Raw genomic sequence first — 21,566 nt, 5'->3', positions numbered from 1 at the left:
GCCACTCCTCAGTAAAAGGCACATGAGAGCCTGCTTGGAGATGCCAAAGGGCACCTAAAGACTCTCAGACCATGAGAAACAAGATTCTCTGGTCTGATGAAATTAAGATTGAACTCTTTGGCCTGAATGCAAAGCTTCACGTCTGGAGGAAACCTGGCACCATCACTACGGTGAAGCATGGTGGCAGCATCATGCTGTGGGGATGTTTTTCAGCGGCAGAGACTGGGAGACTAGTCAGGATCGAAGCAAAGATGAACGAAGCAAAGTACAGAGAGATCCTTGATGAAAACCTGCTCCAGAGCATTCAGGACCCTAAGCACACAGCCAATGCAGGAGTGGTTTGGGACAAGTCTCTGAATGTCCTTGAGTGGCCCAGCCAGACCCGGACTTGAACCTGATCGAACATCTCTGGAAAGACCTGAAAATAGCTGTGCATCAACGCTCCCCATCCAACCTGATAGAGCTTGAGAGAATCTGCAGAGAAGAATGGGAGAAACTCCCTAAATACAGGTGTGCCAAGCTTATAGCGTCATACCCAAGAAGACTCGATGCTGTAATTGCTGTCAAAGGTGCTTCAACAAAGTACTGAGTAAAGGGTCTGAGTACTTAACTAAATGTGATATTTCCGGTTTTTGTATATAAATTAGCAAACATTTCTAAAAACCTATTTTTGCTTTGTCATTATGGGGTATTGTGTGTAGATTGATTAATACGGCTGTAACGTAACAATGTGGAAAAAGTCAAGGGGTCTGAATACTTCCCGAAGGCACTATGAGATTTGACAGATTACTTGAATTTGTAATTGTTTGATCTGACACATTTTATTCAATTTATCAGTTGATTAAGAAACTGTGAAAAGACTCCTACAGCTGGTCATGGCAAAGAAACAGCACATCGGGCATCGAAGACCTTTCCCTGCCATTAGTCCCCCTTTGAGGACTGCAGCTCAACACTCAACTGCGCTGCAACAGTCATTCCCCCATTATTCTACCATAGCCTCTTACTGCTCTGTATCTTTGGAAACCTCTGTAGCCTGGTAACCTGCCTCAAATCGTCTCGACAGTGGACTATCTGCTCCATCGGAGTACTGAACCTTGCTCTGTGTGACCTAGCATACCTGGCCTCCAAACAGTACATAGATCACCCTGGGCGGTAAGTGAGCACAATGACTGGAGCATGGGCCTTTCACTGTGCGCCCTGAGTAACATACTCCAAGTTGTAGGTCTGACCTCAAGCACCATGTTTATCTGTGCAGTCATCACCGACCCGCGCCCTGTCCATAATCTTCACACTCGAGTCTCGGTTGGTCCGACCCCACAACGCTGCTCTGGTCTCCCTGCTCGTATGGGCCATTACCGTCCTGCTCATTTACCTCAGCTTTCCTAACATAATCTACTGGCACCAGAAGAGTGGCATCGCATCGGCTACTGTGGAATTGTGGTAACCTCGTGGTTCAGGTCAGTGCAGCCACCTACTGTATAATCTGTTATCCTACTACTCTGCAGGTGTCCGGTCCCTTGCTCCTCATCCCTTCCTAATGTTAGCCAGCTAGTCACTTAGCTAGAATTCGTAATATATACGTTTAGCAAATTCGTAACGTATAGAACTAATCGTAATTCGTAACATATCATACAAAATGGGTGATGGAAATTCCAGAATTAATACATACCGTACGAAACGTAACATATATTAATGGATTGTCTCAGATTTATGTACATAATACAAAATGTTTTGCGACCAGGTTGGACACATGCATAATTGCCTACATTTTCACTGCATTGCTCTAGTCTAGCAGCAGACCAAATGCTCTAAAGGCACATTTTTTTCTAACGCTCAGCTCAGTTGAACTACACTGACTGAAGGGGGTCCTCACAATTTTTTCTTTCCCCAGGATGTATACTTCTGCCACCAACAGACTCTACAACCAACAGACTATCTAAGGCTTTACTGACCAGCTCCCCAAACCCCTCTTTGATGTGGAAAATAAAAGGGATCTGTAATAAATACCATTTAAAATAACACAAGCATAGTGCTATTACGTTGTTATAACTAACTTCTTTCAAAACAGGGTTTCTCACAAACTCATAAGCAGATACTGAGACCCACACACACCCAAGGACAGAGGGCTGGCACAGACCTTTCATAAACACTGATAAGGCAGGAAAGGCCTTGATCAAAAGGGTGCTTGGGTCTGCATTACACGAGATACTGAGACACACACACACCCAAGGACAGAGGGCTGACGTAAACCTTTCATAAACACTGATAAAATAGGAACATCTACGCACACACAAAATCTCCTGTTTTAGCTGAACATTTTACAGAGACACACAGATATGTCAAAATAGGAACATCTACGCACACACCTAATCTCCTGTTTTAGCTGAACATTTCTGAAGACAAAGAACTCTACTCAGAGCCAATGGGACAGTGATACTAGCCTGAAGTGGACCTCGCCCAACTCATCAGGACCAACCAGAAGACCAGATCTACCAGACTCAACCTACTTTATTTATCCAATATAATGTCTGCACAAAGTGTTTCGGGGCTTCTTTCTGATAGTTCCATTCGAGCTTGATGAACGAGTCTGTGCACGCTATTTCAGATATCTTTACCTCTGAATAAACTGCTTTTTATTATACGAATATCCACCCTGTCCAGAGTCTCTACTTCGTCTCAGTTCTCCAGTAAACTTGTGATATCAACAGATCCAGAATAGCATTGTGGCAGTAGAGTAACTTGGAGGACTCCACTAGAAGGTTCACCACATTGGCCACCTCACACGTATTAGTGTAGTCATATAGGGTAAAGAAGATGATGCAAGCTATAATATGGAGCAACTGCTCTGGTACGCAGCACACAAGGAAATTGGGACTAACGTGTAATGCATGTAAATGATTAATAAAAGGTTTAAAGTCTTGAAAATAAAAGGTTCGAAAATTATGTATTTTCCAAGGCATCTATAATTCGCTGTGTTTACATTTTCAATAGCTAAACGCCGCCATTCGCCGACTGTTTTCATTCAAATGTTGCATTCGAGTTAGAAGACACAAAACAAGTTGACAGTTGCAGATAGGCCCAGCCGGGAGCTCCACATGAGATGGATGTCCCAGCCACTTTCAACCACCACTAGATGGCGACAATGACTTGACCAGTTAGGGTGAGATCTGGGTCAGATTGCTTGTCCAGTGTAATCAAAACAAACGACTGTAAATGTTGATGCTTGCAACTAAGCGAGATAATGAGGTCTGCCCTGACAGTCGTGATTTAGAAAATCGTCTAAACGAAAGGGAACGTTATAAAAAAGAAAGCTCGATATGTTCCAAAGTGTGATCATTAAACCATGCATTACATAATCAGGAAAAATTATAGCAATGGCAAGGTAGCTAGTGCCCAAGGCGCCTATGCTAACCTTAGCCCCTATAGGCACTGCTAAATATCTAGCTAGCTAACTATTGTTAGATACAATGCTAGTTTGTTAACATTGTCAAATGACATGCTCGTAGGCAATAGCACTGGGCATAGTCTTATTGAGTGGTTTAAGCAAACGTTAGTATCTTGTTTGCCCATATGGGGACGCAAGAGACAGCTGGGACCATAGATATCCGTATTCTAATTCCTAACTCTATGGCTGGAACCTTGGCTAGCTAGCTAACCAACTGGTGTTGTGCCACAGACAGATCCAGTTTGCCAATCATTGGTGAGTTCTCGTCGATGAGGAGGCAATGACAAGAGGAGCGGTGCGGTGACAGACTGTCTTCTGTGACCCGACCATCGAAGTAGCTAATCCTGTTGACAATCTGGGAACGTTTACAATTTTTCCAAATGCATCCAGAGAGAGATCCCTCTCCGTGGATCAGAATGCGATCCAAGAAGGACAGATAATGCGGAAAAGCTTTCTAGAGCAGGGCATGAAATAAACGAGAACTGCACATATGCTGACAGAACCAGCTCATTGAACCTGTAGGAAGCATGACAGCATATTCCTGTATATTTGATCTATTTATTTATTTTGGTGAAGTAGAAATTGTGTCTGTATTTCACCACCGGTTTCCATATTTGCATGCACTAATTCTATCAACCGGTTAAAGAGATCAGTCAGAATTTATTTTTCAAGATGACGGTGGAGGGTTCCACAATAAAGAGTCGGATCAAAAATCTGCTTCGCTCGCCATCTATAAAATTGAGAAGGAATAAAGCTCTGAACAACAAAGAAAATCTCACTAACAAGGTATGTATCTGGCATGGACACTCATCCCTGTACATTTTAATTTTTTGAACATTGACAGAAGACCATTATAACCAGCTTATAGATTTGCTATCAAACACTGCGAGCGACCTACCAGGCAATATCACAGTCATTTGTATATAATTGAAATGGCATTGATCTAGCAGTAAAATGAAATGCACAGTCCAGTGCTTTCTAATGAGAAGAATGATGTATTTCAACTGCACCGGTGTTCTGGAATAATACGTCAAATATTGACAATGCACACAATCATTGGAGGGACATTCATATTTATTTAGTGGATCCTCATATAGATTCCATGTACATCACATATTTGGGGAAGTGTGTCACTGACCATTAAACAAAAACATGTTCTTGGACATTGCATGCAGGCTTATTTTCCCTTGCAACAGCAACCCCATGGAGGTTGCTCATCATAGTTTACATAAACTTGTCCCTCCTAGCCTAGTCCTGCAGTCAACTCCATATCTTCATGACATGTCTCACACACTGTTTAAGTAAATTCTTATACCTGTAGTGAAACAATTACTGTCCTAATTTTTACAGTGATTCCCATGCTATTCGCAACCTTACTATAAGTCGATTTTAAAGGAGAAGTCTGTTCATTTCCTTGGTGTTGACATGAGAAAGTGGCATGTGACACATACTGTACCTTTCAGACAGACAGACAGACAGACAGCTGGGTTCGTTCCATTCCCATGTTGGCTACAAGCTACCTGCATATTCTCTCTGTCTCTCTGTCTCTGTGTGTTGACTGAACCCCCTGAAAAGCAGTGAAGAATAGACCTGCAGTACAATCAATTCAGATAACAATAACATTGGTTCTTATAGATGACAATAATTCTGTACGTTGAAGACGATACGTCCAAGAATGTTGTCAATATGACAAGCTTTCATGTGTAGTAATTCCCCCCTCTTCCATGAAGTTCACTCTGCTGGTGCATTCCAGTCTGTCTGTTTACGGCTGTAGCAGGACACCGACAGTACTGTACCTTCCTGTTCCACCCAGGAGTGTCAGTGGCTGTAGTTAGTGTACTACAAAGTCTCAAGAGACATGGCAGTGCCTAGAACAGTCATACATAGGCTACTTAATACTCCTCCTTGCTCCCTGTGAAGCGTAGGCTATAAAGCTGTAACAAGCCCCAAGCCATGCTGGACAGTCATTCGTAGATGTCTTTAAACATTGCTGCAGAATCTCCCATTTGTGAATAAACTCAGAGATTGTAGGCTCTATGTGTTTCTGCATGCATGCAGAGTATAGGCCCACTTTTTTACATCGCCTTTCCAATTCTCTCCCTTCTCTCTTTTAGTACAGTAGCGACTGTTAGGATTTGTTATGACTATTATTTACATATAAATATAGATATTTTTTTAAACATTGAAAGGTTACTCAGGCAAAATGAGTGTCCTATTTTAAAAGGTCCAAATTCTGTCATTCTGTTAGTCCCATTGTTTTATTAAGTGTCCATGGCTGTTTCTCCTAGTGGGTTGTAAGAGGTGTTTGAATGAGAGCTCCGTGGCACACTTACATCAGAGACAAACCAGATGTAAACACTAACCTACCACTACTCTACTAGCCTGACATTATGTAACAGCAGGGAGAAAGCTGAGAATCCGGTATGAGTGAATCAACTACATAGCCTACATGTAGGCTATACTGTATCTTCACAACCTTAGGTTAACCAACATACTACCTCAGGTTGTCTTGATTTTCTGGGGGGGGGGGGGGGGGGGGGGGGGGGCTATATGAAAATGGAAATTACTTTTCCCATTGTTTGTATTTTGTTTTGCTTGATGATAGGTAATGATGTGAGTAATTATTAGTCTTGCTGTGGTTGTTTATTATTTAAGTGAGCTTAATTCATTTGATGTCAATCTGCCTTTGTTTTCTTAGGGTGTAGGCTAAGATATGATGGCAAGCTTATGCAGACAGCCTACTAGCCTAGTGTGAAACACTCTGGAGTAGGGAGTCAGACAAAGGAATACATGTTTGAGTATGAGAGATTTAAGGAGGAGTGGGTTTTCTTATTATCCTGGGTCTAACGTTTTATTTCTTAGGCTGTGAGTACCGTTCTAGAATCTGACTGTACTGGACGCCTACCTGCTTGCTGCTGAAAACTTCCTCCGATATGCTTTGTTTACAAGGAGGAGGTATACTGGGCTCATTAACGTCCCTTTTTAAAAATGTTGACCTAGTCAATTATTCCTTTGACGTAGAACTCTGTAAACAAACAGAAAGCACATTGTTCTAAACTCTATTTATGGAGCAATAGCCTAACTTCCACTTTTTGTCCTTTTCCTGTCTGGAAGCTTCAACCTCTGTTTTTATGCAACGTCCCAATGATCGAGCCGATGTCTTATGAGCTATAGGCTAGTGGTCATTCATTTATTATATACATTTATAAATTCATCACATCAACTGAATTAGCCTATAGTCAAGCTACTTATTTGTCACCTTGCTGCTTCCACAACACTGCTGGCAGCTGTTGATTGTTGCCATGGCCACATTTCAACTTGAACCCAACAACCCGGCAAGGTTGGCGTAGAGAATCAACGGTTGGTGACGAAAGCACAAAAACAGGCAGCTGTAAAGGAGGTGGAAAGTGCCCCACACACAATCACCCTGGGAGGCACAGTAACTGAATATAGTCATGTGATGACTGGGGGGGGGTGATCTACCACACTACAGTTGAAGCCCAGGAGAGATGATCTACCACACTACAGTTGAAGCCCAGGAGAGATGATCTACCACATTACAGTTGAAGCCCAGGAGAGGTGATCTACCACATTACAGTTGAAGCCTAGGAGAGGTGATCTACCACACTACAGTTGAAGCCCAGGAGAGTTGATCTACCACATTACAGTTGAAGCCCAGGAGAGGTGATCTACCACACTACAGTTGAAGCCCAGGAGAGTTGATCTACCACATTACAGTTGAAGCCCAGGAGAGTTGATCTACCACATTACAGTTGAAGCCCAGGAGAGGTGATCTACCACACTACAGTTGAAGCCCAGGAGAGTTGATCTACCACATTACAGTTGAAGCCCAGGAGAGTTGATCTACCACATTACAGTTGAAGCCCAGGAGAGGTGATCTACCACATTACAGTTGAAGCCCAGGAGAGTTGATCTACCACATTACAGTTGAAGCCCAGGAGAGGTGATCTACCACACTACAGTTGAAGCCTAGGAGAGTTGATCTACCACATTACAGTTGAAGCCCAGGAGAGGTGATCTACCACACTACAGTTGAAGCCCAGGAGAGGTGATCTACCACACTACAGTTGAAGCCCAGGAGAGGTGATCTACCACACTACAGTTGAAGCCCAGGAGAGGTGATCTACCACACTACAGTTGAAGCCCAGGAGAGGTGATCTACCACACTACAGTTGAAGCCTAGGAGAGGTGATCTACCACATTACAGTTGAAGCCCAGGAGAGGTGATCTACCACACTACAGTTGAAGCCCAGGAGAGGTGATCTACCACACTACAGTTGAAGCCCAGGAGAGATGATCTACCACATTACAGTTGAATCCCAGGAGAGGTGATCTACCACATTACAGTTGAAGCCCAGGAGAGGTGATCTACCACATTACAGTTGAATCCCAGGAGAGGTGATCTACCACATTACAGTTGAAGCCCAGGAGAGGTGATCTACCACATTACAGTTGAAGCCCAGGAGAGTTGATCTACCACATTACAGTTGAAGCCCAGGAGAGGTGATCTACCACACTACAGTTGAAGCCTAGGAGAGGTGATCTACCACATTACAGTTGAAGCCTAGGAGAGGTGATCTACCACATTACAGTTGAAGCCCAGGAGAGGTGATCTACCACATTACAGTTGAAGCCCAGGAGAGGTGATCTACCACATTACAGTTGAAGCCCAGGAGAGGTGATCTACCACATTACAGTTGAAGCCTAGGAGAGGTGATCTACCACATTACAGTTGAAGCCCAGGAGAGGTGATCTACCACACTACAGTTGAAGCCCAGGAGAGTTGATCTACCACATTACAGTTGAAGCCCAGGAGAGGTGATCTACCACACTACAGTTGAAGCCTAGGAGAGTTGATCTACCACACTACAGTTGAAGCCTAGGAGAGTTGATCTACCACACTACAGTTGAAGCCCAGGAGAGGTGATCTACCACACTACAGTTGAAGCCCAGGAGAGTTGATCTACCACACTACAGTTGAAGCCTAGGAGAGGTGATCTACCACACTACAGTTGAAGCCCAGGAGAGGTGATCTACCACACTACAGTTGAAGCCCAGGAGAGGTGATCTACCACACTACAGTTGAAGCCTAGGAGAGTTGATCTACCACATTACAGTTGAAGCCCAGGAGAGTTGATCTACCACACTACAGTTGAAGCCCAGGAGAGGTGATCTACCACATTACAGTTGAAGCCCAGGAGAGGTGATCTACCACACTACAGTTGAAGCCCAGGAGAGGTGATCTACCACACTACAGTTGAAGCCCAGGAGAGTTGATCTACCACACTACAGTTGAAGCCCAGGAGAGTTGATCTACCACATTACAGTTGAAGCCCAGGAGAGTTGATCTACCACACTACAGTTGAAGCCCAGGAGAGGTGATCTACCACATTACAGTTGAAGCCCAGGAGAGTTGATCTACCACACTACAGTTGAAGCCCAGGAGAGGTGATCTACCACATTACAGTTGAAGCCCAGGAGAGTTGATCTACCACATTACAGTTGAAGCCCAGGAGAGTTGATCTACCACACTACAGTTGAAGCCCAGGAGAGTTGATCTACCACACTACAGTTGAAGCCCAGGAGAGGTGATCTACCACACTACAGTTGAAGCCCAGGAGAGTTGATCTACCACATTACAGTTGAAGCCCAGGAGAGTTGATCTACCACATTACAGTTGAAGCCCAGGAGAGGTGATCTACCACATTACAGTTGAAGCCCAGGAGAGGTGATCTACCACACTACAGTTGAAGCCCAGGAGAGTTGATCTACCACACTACAGTTGAAGCCCAGGAGAGTTGATCTACCACACTACAGTTGAAGCCCAGGAGAGTTGATCTACCACATTACAGTTGAAGCCCAGGAGAGGTGATCTACCACATTACAGTTGAAGCCCAGGAGAGGTGATCTACCACATTACAGTTGAATCCCAGGAGAGTTGATCTACCACACTACAGTTGAATCCCAGGAGAGGTGATCTACCACATTACAGTTGAAGCCCAGGAGAGGTGATCTACCACATTACAGTTGAAGCCCAGGAGAGGTGATCTACCACATTACAGTTGAATCCCAGGAGAGTTGATCTACCACACTACAGTTGAAGCCCAGGAGAGGTGATCTACCACACTACAGTTGAAGCCCAGGAGAGGTGATCTACCACATTACAGTTGAAGCCCAGGAGAGTTGATCTACCACATTACAGTTGAAGCCCAGGAGAGGTGATCTACCACACTACAGTTGAAGCCCAGGAGAGGTGATCTACCACACTACAGTTGAAGCCCAGGAGAGGTGATCTACCACATTACAGTTGAATCCCAGGAGAGTTGATCTACCACACTACAGTTGGGTGACTGGCTGTACCAGGCAGTGTTGGGATTCAAGTAGCTAGCCTATTCTAACTCGTATCCAGGTGTTTTATTGTTCAGTCATTGTTCTTGGGGGGGTTGTGATCAGTGCCTTTTGGCTGTTCTGGCTTGTTGTTGTGGGGTGATGAGGAAGAGCAGACCTGGAGGGATCCAATCACAAGGGATGTATAGGCTATCTCTGAGAGGCTGTGAAGATGGTAAGTAGAAAGAGAGAGGAATATCAATGAGCTGAACTTGACTTAAATGTTATCTGACTGGCTGATTCCTGCTGTGAAATGTCGTTGCTGGTTAACAAACTGCTGAAACCCAGAGAACATGTCAGTGCAGTGTGATGGCTGCGTTTTTGCAAAACATTTCAAATGTTTATTAGCTCATAAGTTGGGCTGCTGACATGCTGCTTTTCTCTTCAACTATGCTTATACGTTTTAACCCAAGTTGTTGACCAATGCATATTTGTTTACTCTGTGAAAAGGTATTTGTGCAATGCATTGGCCTACATAGCAGATACTGGTCTGTCTTGTTTCTATATTTGTAAGAGTTTCTTCGTAGTTCCTTGTCCCTTCAATTAAGAATAACGAGACTCTGAGTCTGGTATGTCACTTCTCATCATCTGGGAAGATACAGTAGAATACCATTCATGATCCTCCTCCTTTGTATTAAGGGTACTAACTATATACACACACACACATGCACACACACTGACAAAAAACCCTTGGCCTGTAGCTTATGTGTATTCATGATTTAACATATGCTATGGAACATCTTCTATGATGGTGTTTATTTGTGAGTAATGTCATGTGTTGTCCATTTATTGTATTGTTGAAGTGATGTTGATTTTGCAGGTGACACTGGAAAAGGTGCTAGGGATCACAGCATTTGGGAACCGCGCTTTGGCCTGTGACCCTCGCTCTGGACTCGTGGCCTACCCAGCTGGGTGAGTGACCCAGAGAACACCTGTTACACATCCAACAACTAAACCTAAAATATGGGGAAATCCACAGAAATGTGTGTTAGTGAAGAGCAGTAGTTCAGTAAATGGTTTTAATGTCCAGGCCTAGTACTTCACCTCGTTCACCTTCCCACATCTTGTCATTCTGATACTTGTTCATTCAACTTCAATGCAATGTTTGTTGTTGGTTTCTCTTTTGCCACAAAGAGAAAAAAATCTGGGCTCCCGAGTGGCGCGGCCGTCTAAAGCACTGCATCTCAGTGCTAGAGGCGTCACTACAGACACCCTGGTTCGAATCCAGGCTGTATCACACCCGGCTGTGATTGGGAGTCCCATAGGGCAGCTCATTATATATATATATATATTACATTTATTTAACTAGGCAAGTCAGTTAAGAACAAATTCTTATTTACAATGACGGCCTAGGTACAGTGGAGGGGCAGAGCGACAGATTTTTACCTTGTCAGCTCGGGATTCGATCGAGCAACCTTTCGGTTAATGGCCCAACGCTCTAACCACTAGGCGTCCTGCCGCCCCCGCCACAATTGGCCCAGCATCGTCCAGGTTTGGCCGGTGTAGGCCGTCATTGTAATTAAGAATTTGTTCTTAAATGACTTGCCTAGTTAAATAAAAATATATTTTTAAAAAGTCATTTTTGAAAAATGTGAAGCATATGCGTGGAGGCCATGTGTGATCTATCATTACAGAGCTGACTAGGTAAACAGAGGCAGAGCACCATTAAGTTTTGAATTTAATACACTTCAGAAGTCCCTAGACGGTAAGATTATTCAGAGAATGAGTGGAGCGTGAAAGCTGGAGAGAGAGAGGAGGAAAGTCATTTCTCAGCAGTGATCAGGGCCTGTGTGTATTGTATTCATCAGGGGAAAGATATCTTGTGGTATATGAACACAGAAGAGCTGTGTCATGAGGAGCTGTTTCAGTCATGTAGCTCGCTAGGTCGACACTTTCAGAAGAAGTCCTTGCTACAAGGTTTGAGAGGCAGTATGTAGTATGCTGTGCAAAGCACTGCTTTAATTAGGATTTTAGCCGTGGTTGAAGTTTTAGGTAAACAGCTTGATGCTTTCCTTGTACTACGACAGTCATACCATTGTATCACTTCAATAACCCGTCATGTCATTTTCCTCCTAAGGAGCTATGTCTTTAGAGATGATAGAGCCTAAGACGCATTAGCTAGACCTTTAAGTCAGTTTTCAGTGTCTCCACACGAGGTTTCTCTGCAATACTACACATCTAGTAATTGGCAACTAAATTGCCGAGTAGGCTTATGCTCAGCCAACCATCAACAACAATGGATATTGCTCCTAATAGTGCCTTAAGCCTTAAAAGTGTTGTATAAACTTAAGTAAAATAACATTTTTTCCCCTGGGGGAACTTAATTTGTTTGCTGTATGCAGTAAGAGCCTCCGACATTCACATTGAAACAATAGCCTGGTTCCTATCTCTCCAAGGGGTCTGCTCATGTGGACTGTGGACAACGTGGGCTAGAATGTGAGGGAGAGTCTCTGACCTCTATCACATGCTTCATCATCTCATTAAGATGTTAGGCATCACAGCTGTGTGTGTGTGTGTGTGCGTGCGTGCGCGGCTATGAAAACAATGAATGGAATCACATGTCCACAACTTTTACCACTGAACAGAGAGGAACTATGACAGACCAGTCCGTGATATATATATATATATATATATATATATATATATATATATATATATATATATATATATATATACTCTTGTACTACAGACTAGGCTACACAGTGGCATACAGTTCCGTCAGTACAGATCGTTGATTCTAAATAAATACAGTAGTCATAGCCTACTTCCTGGAAGTGTAAAGTGCAGGGGTAAGCCTGATATAGATTCCTTGGATTGGGAGGGGAGATGGTCACAGGCATCCCAACAAGGAATTACAGGAATCAGAAAGATATATTCTCTGCTTACTCAGCTGCTTGTGTTAATGTGCATGTTAGGCTGAGCTCCAGATCCAATGAGACCCGGCATATGTCTTAGGCTGCTTCCCAATTGGCACCCTATTCCCTATAAAGTGCACTACTTTTCACCAGAGCCCTATGAGCCCTGGTAAAAAGTACTGGGGTACTATATAGGGTGTCATTTGGAAGACACCGCAGATGTTTTTGTGGGAGAGGAAGCATCTTCACACCAGAGAGTGTCTGTCTGTGGAGGGTTTAGGGTCAGTCCAAGTCCTTACACAAAGCTGTCACACATGGCCCGGGTTGTATTCATTAAGAACCAAATGGACTGAAACTGGTTGGGACTACTAACCTGAACTTAAGAAACACTCATTCTCATTTCAAAATGTTTTGCTACGCTTTTCTATGGTGTGCACTACTGAATACGACCATGGGCTGAGTCCTGTACCTGACGAGGTCTAGCTATGGGTTCGTCTCAAATTGCACCCTATTCTCTTTTTAATATAGGGTAATGCACTACTTTTTGACCAGACCACACCCCACAATGGCCCAGATCCTTCATGGAAAGGTGAATTGGTTCCATTTAGCCTACTTCTCTTGAAAATGTATACTGAACACAAAAAAAACATTTGTTTCATTTGTTTCATGAGCTGAAATAAAAGATCCCAGCACAAAAGCGTATTTCTCTCAAATTTTGTGCACACATTTTCTTACATCCATCCAGCATTTCTCCTCTGCCAAGATAATCCATCCACCTGACAGGTGTGGTATATCAAGAAGCTGATTAAACAGCATGATCATTACACAGGTGCCCCTCGGACTGGGGACAATAAACGGCCACTCTAAAATGTGCAGTTTTGTCACACAACACAATGCTACAGATGTCTCAAGTTCTGAGGGAGAGTGCAATTGGGATGCTGACTGCAGGAATGTCCACCAGAGCTGTTGGCAGATAATTTAATGTTAACTGCTCTACCATAAACCGCCTCCAACATTGTTTTAGAGAATTTGGCAGTGCGTCCAACCGGCCTCACAACCGCAGACCACATGTAACCACGCCAGCCCAGGACCTCCACATCCAGCTTCTTCACCTGCGGAATCGTCTGTGACCAGCCACCCGGACAGCAGATGAAACTGAGGAGTGTTTGTCTGTAATAAAGTCCTTTTGTGGGGAAAAACTCATTTTGATTGCCTGGGCTTGGCTCCCAAGTGGGTGGGCTGCACCTCTGCCCAGTCCTGTAGAATCCATAGATTAGGGCCTAATGAATTTATTTCCATTGACTGATTTCCTTTATATGAACTATAACTCAGTAAAAAAAACTGTTTTGCTTGTTGTTACTATTATTATTGGGGAATGGGAATATCAGGATCCCAAAGACGATTTGTTGAATGCTGAGTCAGTGACAAGGAGGATATTTTTTTTGATTTACAATAGCTTTGTTTTTTGATGACTGAAGGATATCAGCATTTTCTGCAAACGTCTTAAAGTGGTAATCAGCAGTAGAAATGATAAAACATGTACCCCTGCCCCTGTTCGATTAAAAACTGAGGGATGGGGCTGGAGAAATGTAACCGCTCTCAGATTCATAAACCGAGCTATGCATGAATGGACTGACCTTCCGTGATATCAATATAATAGTCTTAACCATGTTATCAGGCTATGTATTGTTTGTTTACGTTTACTTTGTATACAAACATTGGAATAAAACAAGATTATTACTGGTTCTGATGGGGTACAACAGTTGAACTAAGCTCATAGGTTATATTCTTCAAGAGTAAATGGGTACATATAATTCATATATAAGTCCAAAAATGGATGTAGCAACTTCCGATTGCCCCTTTTAAATTACACCTTTGCCTACCTATTGTTAGTGCATTTATGGCAGAACCTGAATGCAGCACATTGACTGTATAGGTCAATATCCATGGTACTATAGTGTGTATATATACAGTGCAACCTAGAATAATATGTGAGATTATTGAACAGGGTAGGACTGTATGGGTTTTGGATGAATGAATGTCTGGGTTGTCTGAGACAGCGGCGTCTCTCGTGATGTGGAATAAATGTCCTCTGTGAGCATTAAACGTCCTGCTGGCTGTTGGAGGAGTCTAACATGCATGACTAGATGTGTGTCAGACAGGCACCCTCGACTTGTCCTGACCGCACCGCACTGCAGCAAACTGAGTCACTATTAACTGTGTGTGAAGAGGGAGCGAGGGTTAGGAAAAAGGTGCGGGGGGGAGGGAATAGTCCTCTTGTAGCCCCTAGCTATTAGATAGCCCTGCTCAGAAGTAGAGGAGTGTACTCTGCCTCTGTGCTGCATTGCAGCTCTTTGCTGGAGGGTCCCACAACAGCATCTGTAACTGTATTCTCAAAGGATGCGGTAAGACTTGAGGCGCTGGATGGACTGAAAAGAAAAACTGAGGAGAATACAAAAATACAGCTCCAATGAAAGCACTGACTACAGAGAATAGCCTCAATCCTAAGGCAGTAAATATATATTCTTTAGCACTTTGTTTATCTACAGTAGACTACTGTATCTGTCTCTTATGTAGTCTCTCTTATTGTGCACACTCTCATGGCTCTGATTCAATACGTTTTATAGGTACCAACGTTGGTACAGCTACAATATGCTGCCTTCATCAGGGTTGCATTGTTCCACAGTAGATTTAAAGAGATTGAACAGGATCTTAAGCACTTACAAATTTGTTACCTGTCATACGAATTGCGCAGTGATTTATTTTTTGCAAGACGTAACATATCATACGAAATGGATGACGTCGTACACAATGTCCGAGGACCCGTTTTGGCTCGTGAGCGCTGCTTTCCAAACTACTGGTGGAAATGATACAAGCTCTTTATTATGCATCTTTAAGGACAGAGAACCCCTAGTTTTGCTCCCATTGTTGTTAGACAGCTACCCTGACAGTACCGGGACAGGAGACTTGCAGCATGGCAGATTAATGATGAGGTCGTCCAGTCTGTCTCAGCGTGAACGGAGGACAAGAAATAAGGCAGGATCAGCATGGATAGATGGAGGGAGGGAGAGAGGAGGCAATCGGGGTAGGTTCTTTGAAGTGGAGTGGACTGGCAGATCGGAGGGTGGTCTCTGTCTCCTCTCTGGGGTCGGATGGAAATTTATATACCTTCCCTGCAGACACTACAGACCCTGTAAGGCTTTGTCATTTAATTTCAGAGGCTTGACCACCTGTCAGTTTGCTGAACCAACCCACCAGATGGCTGATGGGTGGCTGATGAGGATTGCCTTGACCGTGTGGTAACACTATTACTCAGCCTATCATGAATTAGCCATAGGTATAGGCTCTTCTTTTAACTGGTCTCCCCCCTCCGCCACTGCATACTCGGCCATGAATTCAGCCATAGGTTAGTCTAGGTTAGTCTAGGTAGGGAGGCTGTTGTTTTAACTAGTTCACCCCCCCCCCTCCTCAGCCTATGACTGATCCTGTCTGATCAGTAAATATTGGATTTATATTGCTCTGAAATCAGTTAGAATACTTGCATGAGATAAGGTGCGTGCTGCCATGTTGAACATCAATGTTTTTATTGTTTTGAAGTATATAAGCTTTCTATAGTATGTTTATAACTGTATGACAGTGTTGGTATTATGATTCTAACTAGTGGTTACCATTCAGCAGCAATTCTTTGGTTGGCTGAAGTTTGCATAATATTTTCCATGTAAATTCTGCTGAACGGTTGTAGCCCCATCTCCTCTCCAGCCTCTCTTATCTGTTAAAATACACTACATGACCAAAAGTATGTGGACACCTGCTCGTCAAACATCTCATTCTAAAATCATGGGCATTAATATGGAGTTGGTCCCCCCTTTGCTGCTATAACAGCCTCCATTCTTCTGTGAAGGCTTTCTGCTAAATGTTGGAATATTGCTGCGGGGACTTGCTTCCATTCAGCCACGAGCATTAGTGAGGTCGGGCACTGATGTTGGGTGATCAGGCCTGGCTCACAGTCGGCGTTCCAATTCATCCTAACAGTGTTTGATGGCATTGAGGTCAGGGCACTATGCAGACCAGTCAAGTTCTTCGTCACCGATCTCAACAAACCATTTCTGTATGGACCTCGCTTTTTGCACGGCGGCATTGTCATGCTGAAACAGGAAAGAAAGTGTCTTCCCCAAACTGTTGTCACACAGTTGGAAGCACAATGTCATTGTATGCGGTAGCGTTAAGATTTCCCTTCACTGGAACTAAGGGGCCTAGCGCCAACCATTATTCCTCCTCCACCTAACTTTATAGTTGGCACTATGCATTCAGGCAGGTAGCGTTGTCCTGGCATCAGCCAAACCCAGATTCATCCGTCGGACTGCCAGATAGTTTTGCGTGATTCATCACGCCAACCGACGCTTGGCATTGCGCATGATGATTTTAGGCTTGTGAGCAGCTGCCCGGCCATGGAAACCAATCTCATGAAACTCCCGACTAACAGTTCTTGTGCTGAGGTGGCTTCCAGAGGCAGTTTGGAACTCGGTAGTGAGTGTTGCAACCGAGGACAGAGGATTTTTATGCGCTACGTGCTTTAGCACTCTGCGGTCTCGTTCTGTGAGCTTGTGTGACCTACCACTTCGCGGCTGAGCCGTTGTTGCTCCTGTATGTTTCCCCTTCACAATAACAGCACTTACAGTTGACCGGGGCAGCTCTAGCAATGCAGACATTTGACAAACTGACTTGTTGGAAAGGTGGCATCCCATGACGGTGCCACATTTAAAGTCACTGAGCTCTTCACTAAGGCCAGTCTACTGCCAATGTTTGTCTATGGAGATTGCTTGGCAGTGTTGGAGATTGCTTGGCAGTTTTATACACCTCTCGGAAAAGGGTGTGGCTGAAATAGCCAAATCCACTAATTTGAAGGGGTGTCCACATACTTTTGTGTATACAGTACCAGTCAAAAGTGTGGATATACCTTCTCATTCCAGGGTTTTTCTTTTGTTAAACTTTTTTCTACATTGTAGAATAATAGTGAAGACATCAAAACTATGAAATAACACATATGGAATGATGTAGTGACCAAAAAAGGGTTAAACAAATCAAAATGTATTTTATACTATGGATTCTTCAAAGTAGCCACCCTTTGCCTTGATGACAGCTTTGCACACTCTTGGCATTCTCTCAACCAGCTTCATGAGGTATTCACCTGGAATGCATTTCAATTAACAGGTGTGTCTTGTTAATTTGTGGAATTTCTTTCCTTCTTGAGACAATCAGTAGTTTTGTGACAAGATTGCCCTATTTGGTAAAATACCAAGTCCATAGTAGGTCAAGAACTGCTCGAATAAGAAAAGAGAAACAACAGTCCATCATTACTTTTAGATATGAAGGTCTGTCAATCCAGAACATTTCTTTAAGTGCAGACGCAAAAACCATCAAGCGCTATGATGAAACTGTCTCTCATAAGGACCGCCACAGAAAAGGAAGACCCAGAGTTACCTCTGCTGCAGAGGATAAGTTCATTAGAGTTACCAGCCTCAGATTGCAGCCCAAATGAATGCTTCACAGAGATAAAGTAACAGACACATCTCAACATCAACTGTTCAGAGGAGACTGCGTGAATCAGGCCTTCATGGTCGAATTGCTGCAAAGAAACCACTACTAAAGGACACCTATAAGAAGAAGATACTTACTTGGGCCAAAAAACATGAGCAATGGACATTAGACTGGTTGAATGAATGATCTCTGCATGTGTGGTTCCCACCGTGAAGCATGGAGGAGGTGGTGTGATGGTGTGGGGGTGCTTTGCTGGTGACACTGTCTGGGATTTATTTAGATTTCAAGGCACACTTAACCAGCGTGGCTGCCACAGCATTCTACAGAGATACGCCATCCCATCTGGTTTGCGCTTAGTCCCACTATCATTTGTTTTTCAACAGGACAATGGCCCAACACACCTCCAGGCTGTGTAAGGGCTATTTGACCAAGATGGAGAGTGATGGAGTTGTCCTGGTTTCTGCTAAATGTTGGAATATTGCTGCGGGGACTTGCTTCCATTCAGCCACGAGCATTAGTGAGGTCGGGCACTGATGTTGGGTGATCAGGCCTGGCTCACAGTCGGCGTTCCAATTCATCCTAACAGTGTTTGATGGCATTGAGGTCAGGGCACTATGCAGACCAGTCAAGTTCTTCGTCACCGATCTCAACAAACCATTTCTGTATGGACCTCGCTTTTTGCACGGCGGCATTGTCATGCTGAAACAGGAAAGAAAGTGTCTTCCCCAAACTGTTGTCACACAGTTGGAAGCACAATGTCATTGTATGCGGTAGCGTTAAGATTTCCCTTCACTGGAACTAAGGGGCCTAGCGCCAACCATTATTCCTCCTCCACCTAACTTTATAGTTGGCACTATGCATTCAGGCAGGTAGCGTTGTCCTGGCATCAGCCAAACCCAGATTCATCCGTCGGACTGCCAGATAGTTTTGCGTGATTCATCACGCCAACCGACGCTTGGCATTGCGCATGATGATTTTAGGCTTGTGAGCAGCTGCCCGGCCATGGAAACCAATCTCATGAAACTCCCGACTAACAGTTCTTGTGCTGAGGTGGCTTCCAGAGGCAGTTTGGAACTCGGTAGTGAGTGTTGCAACCGAGGACAGAGGATTTTTATGCGCTACGTGCTTTAGCACTCTGCGGTCTCGTTCTGTGAGCTTGTGTGACCTACCACTTCGCGGCTGAGCCGTTGTTGCTCCTGTATGTTTCCCCTTCACAATAACAGCACTTACAGTTGACCGGGGCAGCTCTAGCAATGCAGACATTTGACAAACTGACTTGTTGGAAAGGTGGCATCCCATGACGGTGCCACATTTAAAGTCACTGAGCTCTTCACTAAGGCCAGTCTACTGCCAATGTTTCGTCTATGGAGATTGCTTGGCAGTGTTGGAGATTGCTTGGCAGTTTTATACACCTCTCGGAAAAGGGTGTGGCTGAAATAGCCAAATCCACTAATTTGAAGGGGTGTCCACATACTTTTGTGTATACAGTACCAGTCAAAAGTGTGGATATACCTTCTCATTCCAGGGTTTTTCTTTTGTTAAACTTTTTTCTACATTGTAGAATAATAGTGAAGACATCAAAACTATGAAATAACACATATGGAATGATGTAGTGACCAAAAAAGGGTTAAACAAATCAAAATGTATTTTATACTATGGATTCTTCAAAGTAGCCACCCTTTGCCTTGATGACAGCTTTGCACACTCTTGGCATTCTCTCAACCAGCTTCATGAGGTATTCACCTGGAATGCATTTCAATTAACAGGTGTGTCTTGTTAATTTGTGGAATTTCTTTCCTTCTTGAGACAATCAGTAGTTTTGTGACAAGATTGCCCTATTTGGTAAAATACCAAGTCCATAGTAGGTCAAGAACTGCTCGAATAAGAAAAGAGAAACAACAGTCCATCATTACTTTTAGATATGAAGGTCTGTCAATCCAGAACATTTCTTTAAGTGCAGACGCAAAAACCATCAAGCGCTATGATGAAACTGTCTCTCATAAGGACCGCCACAGAAAAGGAAGACCCAGAGTTACCTCTGCTGCAGAGGATAAGTTCATTAGAGTTACCAGCCTCAGATTGCAGCCCAAATGAATGCTTCACAGAGATAAAGTAACAGACACATCTCAACATCAACTGTTCAGAGGAGACTGCGTGAATCAGGCCTTCATGGTCGAATTGCTGCAAAGAAACCACTACTAAAGGACACCTATAAGAAGAAGATACTTACTTGGGCCAAAAAACATGAGCAATGGACATTAGACTGGTTGAATGAATGATCTCTGCATGTGTGGTTCCCACCGTGAAGCATGGAGGAGGTGGTGTGATGGTGTGGGGGTGCTTTGCTGGTGACACTGTCTGGGATTTATTTAGATTTCAAGGCACACTTAACCAGCGTGGCTGCCACAGCATTCTACAGAGATACGCCATCCCATCTGGTTTGCGCTTAGTCCCACTATCATTTGTTTTTCAACAGGACAATGGCCCAACACACCTCCAGGCTGTGTAAGGGCTATTTGACCAAGATGGAGAGTGATGGAGTTGTCCTGGTTTCCACAATCACTCGACCTCAACCCAATTGAGATAGATTGGGATGAGTTGGACCGCAGAGTGAAGGAAAAGCAGCCAACAAGTGCTCAGAATATGTGGGAACTCCTTCAAGACTATTGGAAAAGCATTCCAGGTGAAGCTGGTTGAGAGAATGCCAAGAGTGTGCAAAGCTGTCATCAAGGCAAAGGGTGGCTACTTTGAAGAATCTCAAATCTAAAATATATTTTGATTTGTTTAACACTTTTTTTGCTTACTACATGATTCCATATGTGTTATTTCATAGTGTTGATGTCTTCACTATTGTTCTACAATGTAGAAAATTGTAATAATAAAGAAAAACCCTTGAATGAATACGTGTGTCCAAAATTTTGACTGGTACTGTATAGTGTATAACCAGCCCAGTTGCCCTGACCTGTAAGGAAAAAAACCTGGGACACCAGGTGGGTGTAATTATTTATCAGGTTGAACAGAAAGCCAGCAGGCTCCAGACCTCGTAGGGTCAGAGTTGAATACCCCTGATGTAGGGAATAGGGTGCCATTTTGGATGGAGCTAATGTCTGCAGGTTAGAGCTTGTCTGTTTGTTTAGTTGTATGGTATAGGTTGGGAAAACATGTTTTGATGAAGCATTAGAGCTTTTTCTAATGCTTAGCCATAGGTAGTAGTGATGTTACTGATTATCTAGGCTACACTGTAGATCTTCAAGACATGCTGTTAGTTTCCTGATTCATGTCTTTGCTAATAAATAGCCAACTGTGTTCATTTGACTGTG

At 43.7% G+C, this 21,566-nt stretch overlaps 1 protein-coding gene across 1 annotated transcript in view; it reads left to right on the top strand.

The window, feature by feature from the left end:
- The first annotated feature begins 3,693 nt into the window (after positions 1-3,693).
- LOC120023045 (mitogen-activated protein kinase-binding protein 1-like) overlaps positions 3,694-21,566 on the top strand; it is a 59,274-nt gene continuing 41,401 nt past the window's right edge. The window contains exons 1-2 of the mRNA XM_038966992.1: positions 3,694-4,231; positions 10,674-10,765. Coding sequence (XP_038822920.1) covers positions 4,118-4,231; positions 10,674-10,765 — 206 coding nt within the window. The 5' untranslated portion in view covers positions 3,694-4,117. The remainder of the gene's footprint in view (positions 4,232-10,673; positions 10,766-21,566) is intronic.

The sequence above is a fragment of the Salvelinus namaycush genome, chromosome 28 (assembly GCF_016432855.1).
Source record: "Salvelinus namaycush isolate Seneca chromosome 28, SaNama_1.0, whole genome shotgun sequence".
Classification (NCBI taxonomy): Eukaryota; Metazoa; Chordata; class Actinopteri; order Salmoniformes; family Salmonidae; genus Salvelinus; species Salvelinus namaycush.
Note: the sequence above shows the minus strand (reverse complement) of the source record. Positions and strands in the feature narration are given on the sequence as shown.